The sequence below is a fragment of the Dryobates pubescens genome, chromosome Z (genome assembly GCF_014839835.1).
Source record: "Dryobates pubescens isolate bDryPub1 chromosome Z, bDryPub1.pri, whole genome shotgun sequence".
NCBI classification, from domain to species: Eukaryota; Metazoa; Chordata; class Aves; order Piciformes; family Picidae; genus Dryobates; species Dryobates pubescens.
The window spans coordinates 39,986,011-40,000,379 of record NC_071657.1 but is presented as its reverse complement, the minus strand read 5'-3'; the positions used below and the strand labels follow the sequence as shown (position 1 = coordinate 40,000,379).

The 14,369-nt window shown below is 44.3% G+C and overlaps 1 protein-coding gene across 1 annotated transcript; it reads left to right on the top strand.

Annotated features, from left to right (window-relative positions):
* Nucleotides 1–206: 206 nt before the first annotated feature.
* On the top strand, nucleotides 207–826 carry LOC104305085 (translation initiation factor IF-3, mitochondrial). Its single transcript, XM_009905901.2, is given in 2 exon segments — nucleotides 207–348; nucleotides 351–826. Coding segments are annotated over 2 exon segments (618 nt in total).
* The last annotated feature ends 13,543 nt before the right edge of the window (nucleotides 827–14,369 follow it).

The following is a 14,369-nucleotide window of genomic DNA, read 5'->3' as shown; positions in this document are numbered from 1 at the left end:
GCCCCTCTCTCCTCCCTCTCTGTTGCAGGGTCCAGATTGAGGTCGAGGAGCCCAATAGGCAGGTGCCGTTAAGGCTGCCTGGAGCGGGGTGGAAGCTAGACCCTGAGCCTCATGTTTCAGAGCGGGGACTCTACATTGCCGGTAGCCCAGTCTGGTCCCTCAGCTGCTGAGGCCGGCCTGGTCCAGTGGCTTGGTCGGTCGGCAGAATGACTGCCATTGGCGTGATGAAACTTTTATGTCATACTACCAGAAATGAGAACAGGTATGCAAAAAGATTCTTTGGTACTCTTCTGACACAGATATCACAAAAAAGGGCCTTTTCTCCATTCTGCATGGTGGTACCTGACCCTACAAATCAGCTGTGTTTGGACTTACTCAACCATTTTGTACAGCTGAAAAATCTCAAACAGCACCAAAAAGCAAAGCACAATTTGGAAGTGTTGGGCGAAGAATTCCCTATTGGATGTTGCATGTCATCAATCAGGATGGAGAGAGCTTAGGACATATGTACTGAGCAGAGGCACTCCAACTTATGGATCAGCATAACCTGAAACTAGCTCTTCTTTGTGAGAACGCAGATCCTCCTGTATACAGACTCATGACTGGGCAGCAGATTGACGAAGAACAGCTTAGATGTGCAGAGAAGAAAAAAGCAAGTCCAAAACCAGGGGTGGTCCAGAAGGAGTTATCAATTTCTTCAACTATTGCCAAGAATGACTTAGAGACCAAGACTAAACAGATAGAACATTGGATTGAAAAGAAACACCATGTTAAAATTACCATCCTGCAAGCAAGGGATAGCAACACAGACATGTTCCTGCTTTAAAAAAAAAAAAAAAGGCATTTTTACAAAGATATCAACACTAAAAAGAAGGGCAAGAAGAACCTTCACTCCTTATTGGACCTGGAGGGGAACACTGTGACTGAAGACGAGGAAAAGGCTGTGGTCCTGAACACCTTCTTTGCCTCAATGTTTAACAGCAAGGCAGGAGTTCAGGACAAGTGGCCTCCTGAGCTGGGTGATGGGGTCAGAGAGCAGTGTAATGCCCCGGAAATCCATGAGGAATTAGTTCGGGACCTGCTGAGCCACTTGGACACTCACAAGTCCATGGGACAGGATGGGATCCAACCTAGGGTGCTGAGAGAGCTGGCAGATGAGCTGGCCAAGCCACTCTCCATCATTTTCCTCCAGTCCTGGCTCACCAGTATGGTCCCAGATGACTGGAAACTGGCCAGTGTGGTCCCCATCCACAAGAAGGGACAGATGGAGGAACCTGGAAACTCCAGGCCAGTCAGCCTGACCTCAGTGCCAGGGAAAGTGATGGAGCAGATTATCCTGGCGGCAATAACTGCGCACCTGAAGGATGGCCAAGGGCTCAGGTCCAGCCAACATGGATTTAGGAAGGGCAGGTCCTGCCTCTCCAACCTGATCTCCTTCTATGATCAGGTGATGTGCCTGGTGGATATGGGGAGGCCTGTGGATGTGGTCTACCTGGACTTCAGCAAGGCCTTTGACACCATCCCCCACAGCAAACTGCTGGCTAAGCTGTCAGCTCGTGGCTTGGACAGCAACACTCTGTGCTGGGTTAGGAACTGGCTGGAGGGCCGAGCCCAGAGAGTGGTGGTGAATGGTGCCACATCCAGCTGGCGGCCAGTCACCAGTGGCGTCCCCCAGGGATCAGTGCTGGGCCCCATCCTCTTTAACATCTTCATTGATGATCTGGATGAGGGGATTGAGACAGTCATCAGCAAATTTGCAGATGACACCAAGTTGGGAGCAGATGTTGGTCAGTTAGAGGGTTGAAAGGCTCTGCAGAGGGACCTTGACCGACTGGACAGATGGGCAGAGTCCAACAGGATGGCATTTAACAAGTCCAAGTGCTGGGTGCTGCACTTTGGCCACGGTAACCCCACGCAGAGCTACAGGCTGGAGAGCTGCCAAACAGAAAGGGACCTGGGGATGCTGATGGACAGCTGCCTAAACATGAGCCAGCAGTGTGCCCAGGTGGCCAAGAATGCCAATGGCATCCTGGCCTGTGTTAGGAATAGTGTGGCCAGCAGGAGCAGGGAGCTCATTGTGCCCCTGTACTCTGCATTGGTTAGGCTGCACCTTGAGTACTGTGTGCAGCTCTGGGCCCCTATGTTTCAGAAGGACATTGAGACACTTGAACGTGTCCAGAGAAGGGCAACAAGGCTGGGGAGAGGCCTTGAGCACAAGCCCTACGAGGAGAGGCTGAGGGAGCTGGGAGAAGCCTGGAGAAGAGGAGGCTCAGGAGTGGCCTCATTGCTCTCTACAACTACCTGAAAGGTGGTTGTAGCCAGGAAGGGGTTGGTCTCTTGTCTCTAGCAACCAGCATGAGAACAAGGGGACACAGTCTCAAGTTTAGACTCGAGGTGAGGAGGAAGTTCTTCATGGAGAGAGTCATTCATCATTGGAATGGGCTGCCCAGGGAGGTGGTGGAGTCACCATCCCTGGAGGTGTTCAAGAGGGGATTGGACGTGGCACTTGGTGCCATGGTCTAGTCATGAGGTCTGTGGTGACAGGTTGGACTTGATGATCTTTGAGATCTCTTCCAACCTTGGTGATTCTGTGATACTGTGACCGCACGTGTCAGAGAAGGCATGTGCAGTTTACTTGCCATGCAACATTTTGAACTCACTGGTGGAATTTGAATAGCTAATGTGCCATCAGGCCATTTAGTTTTCTAAAAAGGAATTTATAGGGCAAGATTTCAGAGCCCACATGCTCATATGCTCATTGCTCGTTTACTCAATGCTCATTGCTCTCCTCTCTCTCGTCTTCTCTCTCCCTCCCTCCCCCTCCTCTTTGGTTAATGGGATTCAAGGTGGCAACAAGCACCTGCTTGCTCCTGTCTCCAGGGCAGTTAGCTTCTTTTGTATTAGCAGCATAATGCCTAGATCTTCTCCACAGCAACGTGTCTCCCTCTCTGACACTTCCTCTAATTTTGAATACTGCACTTTGGACTATAACTATGAACTCAGATCATCCCTTCCTTCAACAAAGGTTTTGGTAGTTGACGGCTTGGCGGTTTGTGAGTAACTTATGCTAATTTACCTGGTTATTTCTGAGGTTTATAGCTTGTTATCTGTTGGTTAGCTCTGTTGTGAACTCGAGGTGGTCTGTCTACACCACCCGAGGCAGCATTGCTGTTTGGTTTCACATGGATAGTTTGTTCCTCTGTATTCCAAGTTCTGATATTTCTAGACCGTTACTCTACTGTTTGTTAGCCTTCTATCGTGTGTAATCAACCTATCATCGACTGGGCAAACGAACCTCAATCAAATTGGCTTGGAAAAAATATTTTTTTATATTTAGTAAATCATAGTCATATTTTATCATATTTCTGGCCAATAAATCTGATATAAAACTAAATCAGTGAGCATGACCATCCAGACAATGATTCTGTGATTTCCTTGTCCAGCCCACCCTTTAATTCCATGCTTTTCCAATTTAGTGACCAGGATGTTGTGCTGGACAGTGTCAAATCCACACAAGTCCACATAGATGACATCAGTTGCTCTCCCTTTATCCACAGATGCTGTAACTCAATCACAGGAAGCCACCAAGTTCATGAGACATAATTTTCTCTTGGTGAAGAATGTAGTTCTGTCTGCACTTTTGCTTTTATAGCCTGACCTTGGCTGCTCAGATAACTTGTTTGCAATCCTCGCACGTGGCCTGCTCTTGCTTCCAATCCTTACAAACTCTCCTTTTTTGCCCAAGTAAATCCAGCAGTACCTTGTTCATCCAAACTGGCTTCCTGGCACTTTTGCTTGCCTTCTCCCTTCTTGGTACGCACTGATCCTGGGCTTGGAGAAGATGGTCCTTCAATATTGATCATCTTTCTTGGGCCCCTCATCCCTCTAGGGCTTTATCCCATGACACCCTGCCAAGAAGATCCCTGAAGAGGATGAAGTCTGTTCTTTTGAGACCACTGAATCACTGCTGTTAGGGGTTGGAAGGACCTCCAAAGATCATCTAGTCCAACCCCCCTGCCAGAACTGGATCACCTAGAGTAGATCACACAGGAACTCATCCAGGTAGGCTTTGAATATCTCCAGAGATGAAAACTCCACAACCCCCCTGGGCAACCTGCTCCAGTGTTCCATCAGCCTCACAGTGAAAAATTTTTTGCTCATATTCACATGGAACTTCCTATGCCTCAACTTCCACTCATTGCCCCTTGTCCTGGCATTGGGCACCACTGAGAAGAGTCTGGCTCCATCCTCTTGGCACTCCCCCTTTATGTATTTATGAACATCAATGAGGTCACCCCTCAGTCTCCTCCTCTCCAGATGGTTCCCTGCTGTGTTGCCCTTCCAACAGATATCCAGGTGGCTGCATTGTCCCATGGCAAGCAGGGCTTGTGAACATGAACCTGCTCCTATCTCTCTTTATAAAAGGCTTCATCCACTGTGTATTCTTGGTCAGGTAGTCTGCAGCAGCTCCCCACTGTGATGTCACTTTTACCTGCTCTCTGTCACTTCATCTATGCCCAGGTGATACTTCATGATTTCCATCTGGTCTTTGATGTAGAAGACAATATCCTTCTCCTCTCCTCCCCTGCCTCTTTCTTAAAGAGCTTATACCCATCTAGTCTCACACTCTGGTAATGAGAGCCATCCCACTATGTCTCAGTAATGCCAATGACATCACAACCCTGCAAGCATGTGTGTGTCCGTAGTTTTTCTTGTTTGCTCCCCATGCTCCCTGTGTAAGTGTAGATGCATCACTAAAGATGATTTACTGACTGAGGTTCCCTTATCCTGCACTTCAGGTGCTCTTTTCACAGCCTGCTGTCCAATTTCAGGCCCAGGGTGCTTATTAGTGTCACTGGCTTTGACATGGGATGGATTGAGCACCCCACCCCCCAGCAACTCTAGTTTAAGGCCCTCCTCAAACATCTTAAGCTAGAAAAAATTCTCATTTTCATACAAGTATCATTAGATATTCTTCCTAGCAACTAGTAAAACTCTCTGCTATTCAGAGGTGCTCTACTAATGAATTTCAGCACTCCTTTCAAAAGACATACAGTACAAACACTGAACACTACTCATCTCTGCATTATTTCTTCATTATTTTCAGTGCCACTATCTCTGCCCTAAGAAAAGTAACAATACATTTATGACAACAGTATTAAAAGCACAGATGTTCCCTTCACCCCTAACAGCATTCCAGCCATTCTGAAAAATGAAGTGATAATATACCATCACAGAGAAAGACAAAAAACATATAAAAGAAGGAACAAACTCCTCAAATGAGGCATAGCAGCAGTTTTACTGCATAGTGGGCGACATTACTTTTTATTCCAGAGTAGAGTGTAGACAATAAATCTGGAAGCACAAAACAGCTATAACTGAAGACAGATGTTCATTGAAAATCACACTGGAGAGGTTAAAACTCCCTTTGCAGATGTAGCTCTATATTTATCTTGTCCAAATGAGCTAGAATGATAGTGATTCTTCTGAAGCATGTTGCAGACATATGCAGCTTAACGCTCATGGCCTAATCCTGCATGGCACATCTACATCGGTGCTGTTCATTAAAAAAGTGCCAAAGATGTTCATTGAATAAAGACCCACAGAGTAAAGAGACAATGTTTGTTTCCAGGGATCTCTCTGCAGTGGCAGCTAATGTCAACAAGCTTGTTCTGTCTGTTGGTAAACATGCAACTCCGTGAAGCTTCACCATGCTCTGGAAAGGTGGATGACCGTAATGTTTTTGTCCCAAGTCTGGGTTCTTTACCTTGTGTGAAAAGAGCTGATTACCCCTCACAGGGTTGAGATACTTGGTTTATTCCAGTTCTGCACTGAAAAGGTTTCCCCACAAAGCTAGCACTACAGTCATTGAGAGGTTCACTCATTTATACAATAATAATTAACATATTAATTGTTTATCATGTGTTTATTAGTGACTATAATGCTTATCTTAAAGCTTATTTGTATATAGTTTCTTCCCCTTCATTTAAAGGTGCTGTAGTCTTTAGTTTTACTGTGGAGGATCTGTGGGTAAGGGTCTTCGCATGGATGTGGGTATCCTAATTTTTTTAGGTGTTGTTTCAAGTATTATAATTAGCTAAGGTATCTAGAGGCTATTTTTCCACCCTACCAATCGCCACCAAGTCTTTGGTTAAATTCATGCCCAGTTGTGGTTTCTGTTCAAATCTGTTTTGAACAATAGCTTAACTACACATAGAAAAGCTCAAGAAATGCAGCATAGATGGTTGCTCCATGATGTGGATTGGGAGCTGGCTCAACAACAGAGTGCAGAGTGTTGTGATCAATGGCACAGAGTCAGCTTGGAAGCTTGTGGCCAGTGGTGTTCCCCAGGGATCAGTACTGGTCCTGTTTTGTTCAATATATTTAGCAATGACCTGGATGAGGGGACTGAGAGTACCTTCAGCAAGTTCACTGATGATACATGTGGTGGTTTAGGCTGGGTGCTGCCGCACAAACCACACCTGAGATGTCCCGAAAGGGTCCAGCCCAGTGGGTGAGCACAAGAAGCCAGGTATTTCATCCCATAATGCCCTGCTCCCCTATAAAACCTCAGCGGGGGGCCCTCTCTTCCTCTTTCTTCTCTCACCGCTGCCTAGATAATGGGTTGAGCCCCCTCACTTGGGCCTGGCCAGGCCAGGCCCAAGGCTGGGTTGGCGGGGAGAAAGAGCCCTGGGGGTGTTTTGGGTGTACCCCCAGGTGGGGGCGGAATGTTCTTGGGTATGGTTTGGGATATCTCTCTCTTTTGTCATGGTGCTTGTGGTTCTCTGCAAAATTTTCATTGTTTTTCCATTTAAACTTTCCAACATTTTTTTGCAATCCATTTGTCTGAGTCTTTCTTTTGCCTGTGGTGGGAGAGTTGGTCTCTCAACCTACCACAATACAAAACTGGGGGGGGGGGGGGGTGTTGGCTGACATCCTGTCAGGCTGTGCAGCCATCCAACAAGATTTGGACAGGCTGGAGAGCTGGGTGCAGGCAAACCTCATGAAGGTCAATAAGGACAAGTGCAGGGTCCTCCATCTGGGGAGGAATAACAGCAGGCACAAGTTAGGGGCTGCCCTGCTGAAAGCAGCTTCATGGAGAATGACCTTGGGATCCTAGTGGACTGCAAGTTCTCCATGGGACAGCAATGTGACCTTGTACCCAAGAGAGCCAATGGTATCCTGGGGTGCCTCAAGAAAAGTGTCCAGCAGTTCTTCTCCCCCTCTACTCTGCCCTGGTGAGACCACACCTGAAATACTGTGTTCAGTTTTGGGCTCCCCAGTTCAAGAGAGACTGAGACCTGATGGAGAGAATCCAACAGAGAGCCATGAGGATGGCTAAGGGACTTGAGCATCTCCCCTGTGAAGAGAGACTGAGAGACCTGGGGCTGTTTAGTCTTGAGAAGAGAAGACTGAGAGGGGATCTCATCAATGTCTATAAATATCTGAGGGGCGGGTGTCAAGTGGCAGGGGCCAATCTCTTTTCAGTGGTGCACAGTAATAAGACAAGAAACAGCAGGTACAAGCTTGAACATAGAAGAGGATAAACTTCTTTACAGCGAGCACTGAGTGATGGAGCACTGGAACAAGAGAGGTTGTGGAGTCTCTTTCTCCGGACACATTCAAAACCCAACTGGATGCATTCCTGTGCTTTGGCAGGGGGGATAGATCCAATGATCTGTGGAGGTCCCTTCCAACCCCTAATGTACTGAGATAAACAATGTATACTACTACATTCTGCTTTTAGGGACCCTCCACTCCTGTTACCACAAAATACACCTGTCACAGTTGCCTAATTATGGATAGATTTTTATCTCCCCTCCACATCAGTGTGAAAATAGTTTAAGAGGAAGAGTTCTGGGCAGATTGGGCTAATATAAAAAACATCATAGCCAACACACAAAGGTGGTGGTATCAGTTCCCTCTGGCTGACCTTTTGCAGCTACTGCTGCATCACTGACACATTGTTTCCCTGTCAGTCTGGAGGAATACCTGATCTTAGGACAGGAGTAAACAAAATGGGAAAAAAACTTTCTATCTCTCACCACAAGTCTAAACACTCTCCAAACCATACAGCCTTTCTATAACGTGCCAAATGACTGACATTACGATCTTTGGTCTCCTCCCATGACCAACAGCCAGGGAATTAGTCTCTAAAAGAAGCTGCAGCCTAGAAAGCATGCTCTTTCCTTAGGTGGCATTGATCACATCTCTCTCATTGTACTCTCTTACCTTTATGTGCAATCTAAGAGATGGGCAAAGAATAGGAAACATAAATTTTACTCTGATACATAGAAATAGGCAAAATATTTGCTTTCATATTCGAGTAGCACAAACAACTATGTCTGAGCTGCTCTCAGCTTTAGTTCACCTCCTGGAATTAGCAGCCTGTATCATGGCCACCCCACTGCCATAGTCATGCAGAGACACCATCCTTATTGCTTCAAGCAGTGCAGTGCATCCAGTCCAGAGAGAAAAACAACGTCCAAATACAGACAGAAATTATCTGGCTCCACCAGGAACTCAGCCACAGATTCTTCAGTAGTACAAGCCACACAACACGTCTTCACCCATTTTCTGAGGTTAACCTCATGCATTTGTCTTTAACCAGGAAAAGGGAAGCAGTGAACTCAACAGGCAGTGCAAATGTTACTTCCACTTTCACCATCCAGATTTGTAAGAGTTATACTTGTCTCCACAAAAGCAAGAGGAAAACAAAGAGAAGAAGGGGATTATCAAGGAATAAAGCTAAGTATAGGAAGAGGGCAGGGAATGATTCCAAGGAGGTGGCTTATTCAGCACTTGAAAACTAAGTGGAGTACTTTTGTCAATGTGATTTAAAGTATTATTTATTAAAAAGCAGCACTTACCAAGTACTGAGTGCTTACTAAATAATAATTTGTCCTTCTGTTGCCCCATTCACTAATGGCATTTATATAAGGAAAAAAATATTTCTAAACTTGAAATTATACCAGACATGGACAACCCCAGTCCAGCATTCCAATTTTTCTTTTTGGTTTGCAGTAATGTATACAGCTCCCTGCCCCTCCTGTTTTTCTTCATTTCTAAACAAACAATAGCTTTTGTAGACAGGAAGAGAATAATAGCAGTTAAGTGCTTGCTTTTAATTATACAGAGGCTATATTCTTACCTAGTGTAAAAGCATGGGCCATTGTTCTCAAAATCTGTTTCAATTCCCCAAATGCCTTGATTATAGTTTACGACGTTTATACAAAGACGAGTCATTTCGCAGTCACTTTTGAAAGCTACTCCTTTAACCTATGACTCCTATAAGCAAAGGAAAAAAAACACTGCTGTTTCCTTGTACCTAGCTTTAATTATGTATGATGAGAACATATGAAATCTCATGGAAACATTACCAGCCTTTTCCCACAGAAGTTGCCTGGATTCTAATATTTATGCTATTTTCTATGAACAAAGGAGTATTTGACCAAACAGTGCCACCATGCTCCAAGGCAGTATGACCCATAAGAAGACACAAACAAAGGGTTCACAAATCCCTCCATACTGTGTCCATAATGTGTGGGAGAAGGTAGTGTATAAAAGACTGGCCAAGAGAGATCAGGCAACTTGACCCCAGATGCAGCAAATACTAACTTTATACATCTTTCCTGCTGAAATCTAAAGATGGGGTGAATTTTACCAGGACTGCTACTAGCCTAGAGAGGTAACTGTGCTTTCTCTGCTGCTTTCAAATGCAGGAGTGATCTGTGGCAGAGTTCCACCAAACAGTCCCATATGGCTAGCATGGGGCTGTACATCAGCCACACTATGATTGCCAACAGCTCTTTCAACTTTGCTGGTAAAGAACATAGTATAAGGTCAACACACTCTCTCCCTCTCTTACTCTGTCTCAGATTTTAACGCTTCTTCCATGTGCAAGGAGTTAAGTAACAGGGCTTCACTTCAGTATACGGTGTAACATGGCACATGTGACAGCATCATTTGCTCCGTGTGTCACAGAAAGTGTTCAGGGCTCTGGAATTGTAGAAACTAGTGAGCAGAGCTGAGCATGGCTCTTTCTTGCTGGTGTTACATCAGGCTAGAAGCAATCCCTGCTGTCTCCACAGCTGTGGAAGAATTGACAGTGAAGCAAACTACTCACACAAGCTAGATTTTCAAGGGCTGTATGCACCCATACTCAAATGAGCCTTAACAATCTCACCAGAAGAGTGTGACGGATTAACTGGCTGTGGGCAGCATGTGATTTCTGAAAGTTCATAACCCCATCCAATTAAAAACACCATTTCTCTAGGTTCCAAAGGCAGGGTCCCTCAGTGAAGCTGATTTCTAGCCTTTTATTCTGGTTGATTATTACAGGGACCTAGGAACAAATGCAAGAAGAATTCTCATTCTCATTCTCATTGGAGCCAGAGAAGGGCAAGCTGTGATGAGACTTCCAAAGGAGTCACCCAGACATATGACAAAAGTTTGTTTGGGGAGGTGATAGAGAAGCAGGCTAGCAGCAAAGAGTGAGTCTGATGTCAGGATACTTTTATTAGACCAGGCCACTGTCAATCCTGTCAAAATACTACCTCTACTGTCATGACACAAAACACTGGAACTACATCTTCAGTGCAAAACAAGCACTGCCTCAGCTGGGAGGTTTTCTGTGTGGTGGGTTGAAGTTTCCCCCCAGCATTAACTTTGTCAGACCAACTCAGTTAGAAGCAAAATGGAAGCTGTATTTACAAGCAAAACTACACTCTACAATGGAATGCAATGAATATGTACAAAATATACAGAACTTACAATATTATACAGATATTTACAATTAGCGAACAACACTAAATGTCCCCTGGTCAGAGACCAGGGAAGCCATTCCACTGCCCTGCTCCACCCCCCTGTCCCAAGAGAGAAAAAGAGCAGAGAGAAAAGCAATGGATTAGACTTAATCAAGCAATGCATGCAAACCAAGGTCAGCCAGAAGCAGGTTAGTCTCTCCCTAGCAAAGCAAAACAGAGAAAAGAAGAAGGAATTGTTTAGGTACAGCCTGCTTTATGGCAGATATTTCATCCAATGAATTTGTTTAGAATAATCTTTTGTTTTCCTTTGTACATACAATGGTGATTGATATTTTTCTACTTTTCTGCTCAAAATCTGTAACTGAATTTTAAAGGCATATCCTAAAACCACCACATTCTGCAGATAAACTGAAAGTAAGGTGTATTCATTAAATTTGCATGTGGGTAGAAATCCAAAAGTTCTGCCACTTTGTATGAAGTACCAGGCCACACGATCCAGACACGGTGGGAAAGCAACACTACTTTGCCAATGTTCTCTTGGATACACAAGGCCATAAGCAGCCTCTGCAGCATCATCATGGGGACAAGCTCCCACAGCAGGACAGAAAGGTATTGCTCCTCAGGCTTGCTTACAGTTTAGCCAAGGATGGACGTTGCTGGGCTGCACCTACTGTATTGGTGGTTGTTAACAAGACAAAAACCTGATACGTTCTGCAGCCCCCAAGAAACTCCTGCTGGAAATCCTTTTCCTCTTACAGTCCTAGCTTGCAGGGCACCTTTGATCCCAACACAATTGTCACGAGACCAGCAGTGATGAGAAAGCTGAGGGGGGGCTGTTCCTCACTGCAGACTATCTGCCTCACTCCCAGGGCCTGGGAACAAGAATGGACAGATCTCATTAGAAACACATTTTAATGTAGTGGACAACATGTTACAGACCTGTGACCTCATGCTTTCCTTACTCATTCTCAGTAAAATGTGCTTGTTCAACATTTTTGGATTGCACACTTTCTCACTTCTAATTGCTCTTTTTTTTCTCCACGGGACTCTCCAGTATGCTGTAATTGCCATCTCTGCTGCAGACAGAGAACTGACCTACTGTTAACTGCCCTAAGTACTGCTGGCATGTTAGGAGGGGAAATCAGGCCCTTGTGCTTTACCATGGACCACATTCTCATCAGGTATGCCCCTCAAAAATGGAACCAGAGAGGAACAATGGACAGAAAAAGGGAAAGCTATAGAGAAAGGGTGCAGCACTTTGTGAAGTGATTAAAAGGGAATGAGAGCATTAAAATGGGAGACAGATAAGCCCAGACCCAGAATAGCCGTGTCTGCCAGAACAGAGGGCAGCGAGGAGCTGTCCTGCTTAGTATAAGGAAAAGACAGATAAAACTACAGTTCTCCATTTATCAAGATCTCAAACCCACCCAATTTAATGCTTGGGGCTTGAAGTTTGGAGGTCTTTTTTAAACATTCCTCTCTGAAGACACTGAATTAAACACCATGCTTATGCCATCCCTACCATCCATACAGAAAGGAAATCATTCTGGTGGGACATATATGGAATTCCATTTTGACCATGTTGCATTTGACAACATAAGATGTCAGAAAGAGAATACAAAATGCCTCCGTGCATAGAGCGGCACCTGGGCAGAAGCAGAATGCAAAGCAACTGATTCAAAGTAGGGAGGTAGGAGAGTTACCAGCAAAATGAAAACCCACATATTGTTTAAAGATTATGCTGACAGAGCACAGAGAGAAGTGAAAATCTCATGAACATTCAGAGGAAGAAGGATAGGATAGGACCATAAGACAAAGAAACAATCAGCTTGAGATACAGGTAGCATATTCAGTAGAGAACAAAGGCCCACACAATAGAAATCTTAGTGAGGATGGCAAGTGCTAGGCACTAAGGAAGTCTGGATACGTAAGCACTTCTGCTGCATATGTCTATATGGAAGGTGAGCTTCTCTGAGAGTTTGGGTACTTGAGTGTTAAACCATACATTCCCTGCTCTTACAATTAAGACTACTAGTATAGAAAAGCTCCAACCGATGCCACTAACCCCTGACAAAAATAAAACATTTCCTTTCCTGTAATTTGTGAGCAGCAATGTTGAGGAGAGTCCTACCTGTGAATCTCTTGTACTCTTGGTTTGTGTGGGAGTCTCATGATTGCGTCATTTCCATTTTTAGGGTTTCTGTATCTTCTGCATGTCATGCTGTTGCTCAATGATTGTCAGTGTGCAGCTTTGTCAGGAAATAATACTGTTTGTTATCTGAGAGACATTTCAAGCTCTTCATACTTCATAAGCTTCTAGTACATTAGAGATGAAGGAAAAGGGAATAACGTGAGAAAAAATAAAGACAGTTGCTCAACATTACATTTAGTTAGTAGATGAACCTGTTAAAACTTTTTTAGGGTTACTAAGAAAAGTAGAAAAGAATTTTCCAAACATATTCCTAATTTCTATTCTGCAACAGGGGGCAATTCAATTCCATATGGAAACAACAGAGCAGGTCTTGGAGAAGCAGTAAATAAAGTAAAAATTAAACCACACTAGGCCATAAAGTATACCATAAGCTAGCAACTATAATATAGACTAGTGTAGAGTGACAGGTGTTGTATGAGGACAGGGATTAGACAATTTCTACAGTCTCTCAGATAAGGCTTCCCAAAGTCCTGCTTTTAATAAGGCTCAGGCATGGGTACTCAGGTAAAAATCTTTTTGTTTTGTCTTGGGCTTGTTGCGTTTTTTTTGATGCTGGGTACAAGTGAAGCCATCCTAGGAGGTTGATGCACTCAAACCTTATGGTGGATCTCTGAACCATAGTTATTGTCAAATGCCAAAATGATTGGAAAGAAGTAACACAGCTGCTTAAACATGCTTGCTTAACTCCAGTTTCCCTGATGTAAGCAAAAGCATGGCTTTACCTGTTATGGCATCACTTTCAGCAATACCTCTGAAATGTTTCTTCACAGCCCAATAGACTTCTCTTTTTTTACCACATTTAAGACTAAATATGGTGAGATGCTGTATCAGGATCTCTGGCATATCTCAAGTTGTGTAATATTTTGCACTTAACCTCAAAAGGAGCCCTCAAACTATTTTGGCTCTTAGCAGTTTTTCAAGAAAAGCATCCCATCATTGCTCAAAAACAACAGAAGAGAGACACCACTTCTTTCACAGCTTTATTCCAATAGTGTTAAAAACACATACACCTCTCCTCTAGCCTGAAATTCTGATCTGACTTTAGCCTATTAGTTCCCTGGCAAGCTCTGATTTTCTACACAAAAATCACTCTCCTGCTACTTGTGTTTTAATGTCACTTGTGGGGAGGGGACAATTGAGATCTCTTGAATGTTTTCCAGGTTTGATTGCACAGTCACTGTCGAACACGATGATCTGAATTAATGTTTAAAGTGATGTTCCTTTTGGAAATCAGCAGTCAGAGCAAGAGGCACTGCAATTAAGTTTTCCTTCCTTCTCTGGAGGAAGGAAATATTTTATAATGAGCTAAGGTCACACCTTCTGAAAGAGCAGCTGTAAAAAGCAACCCAGCAGAGCTCAGCCTTTCTAAAATTCATACCTGCAAGCTAATC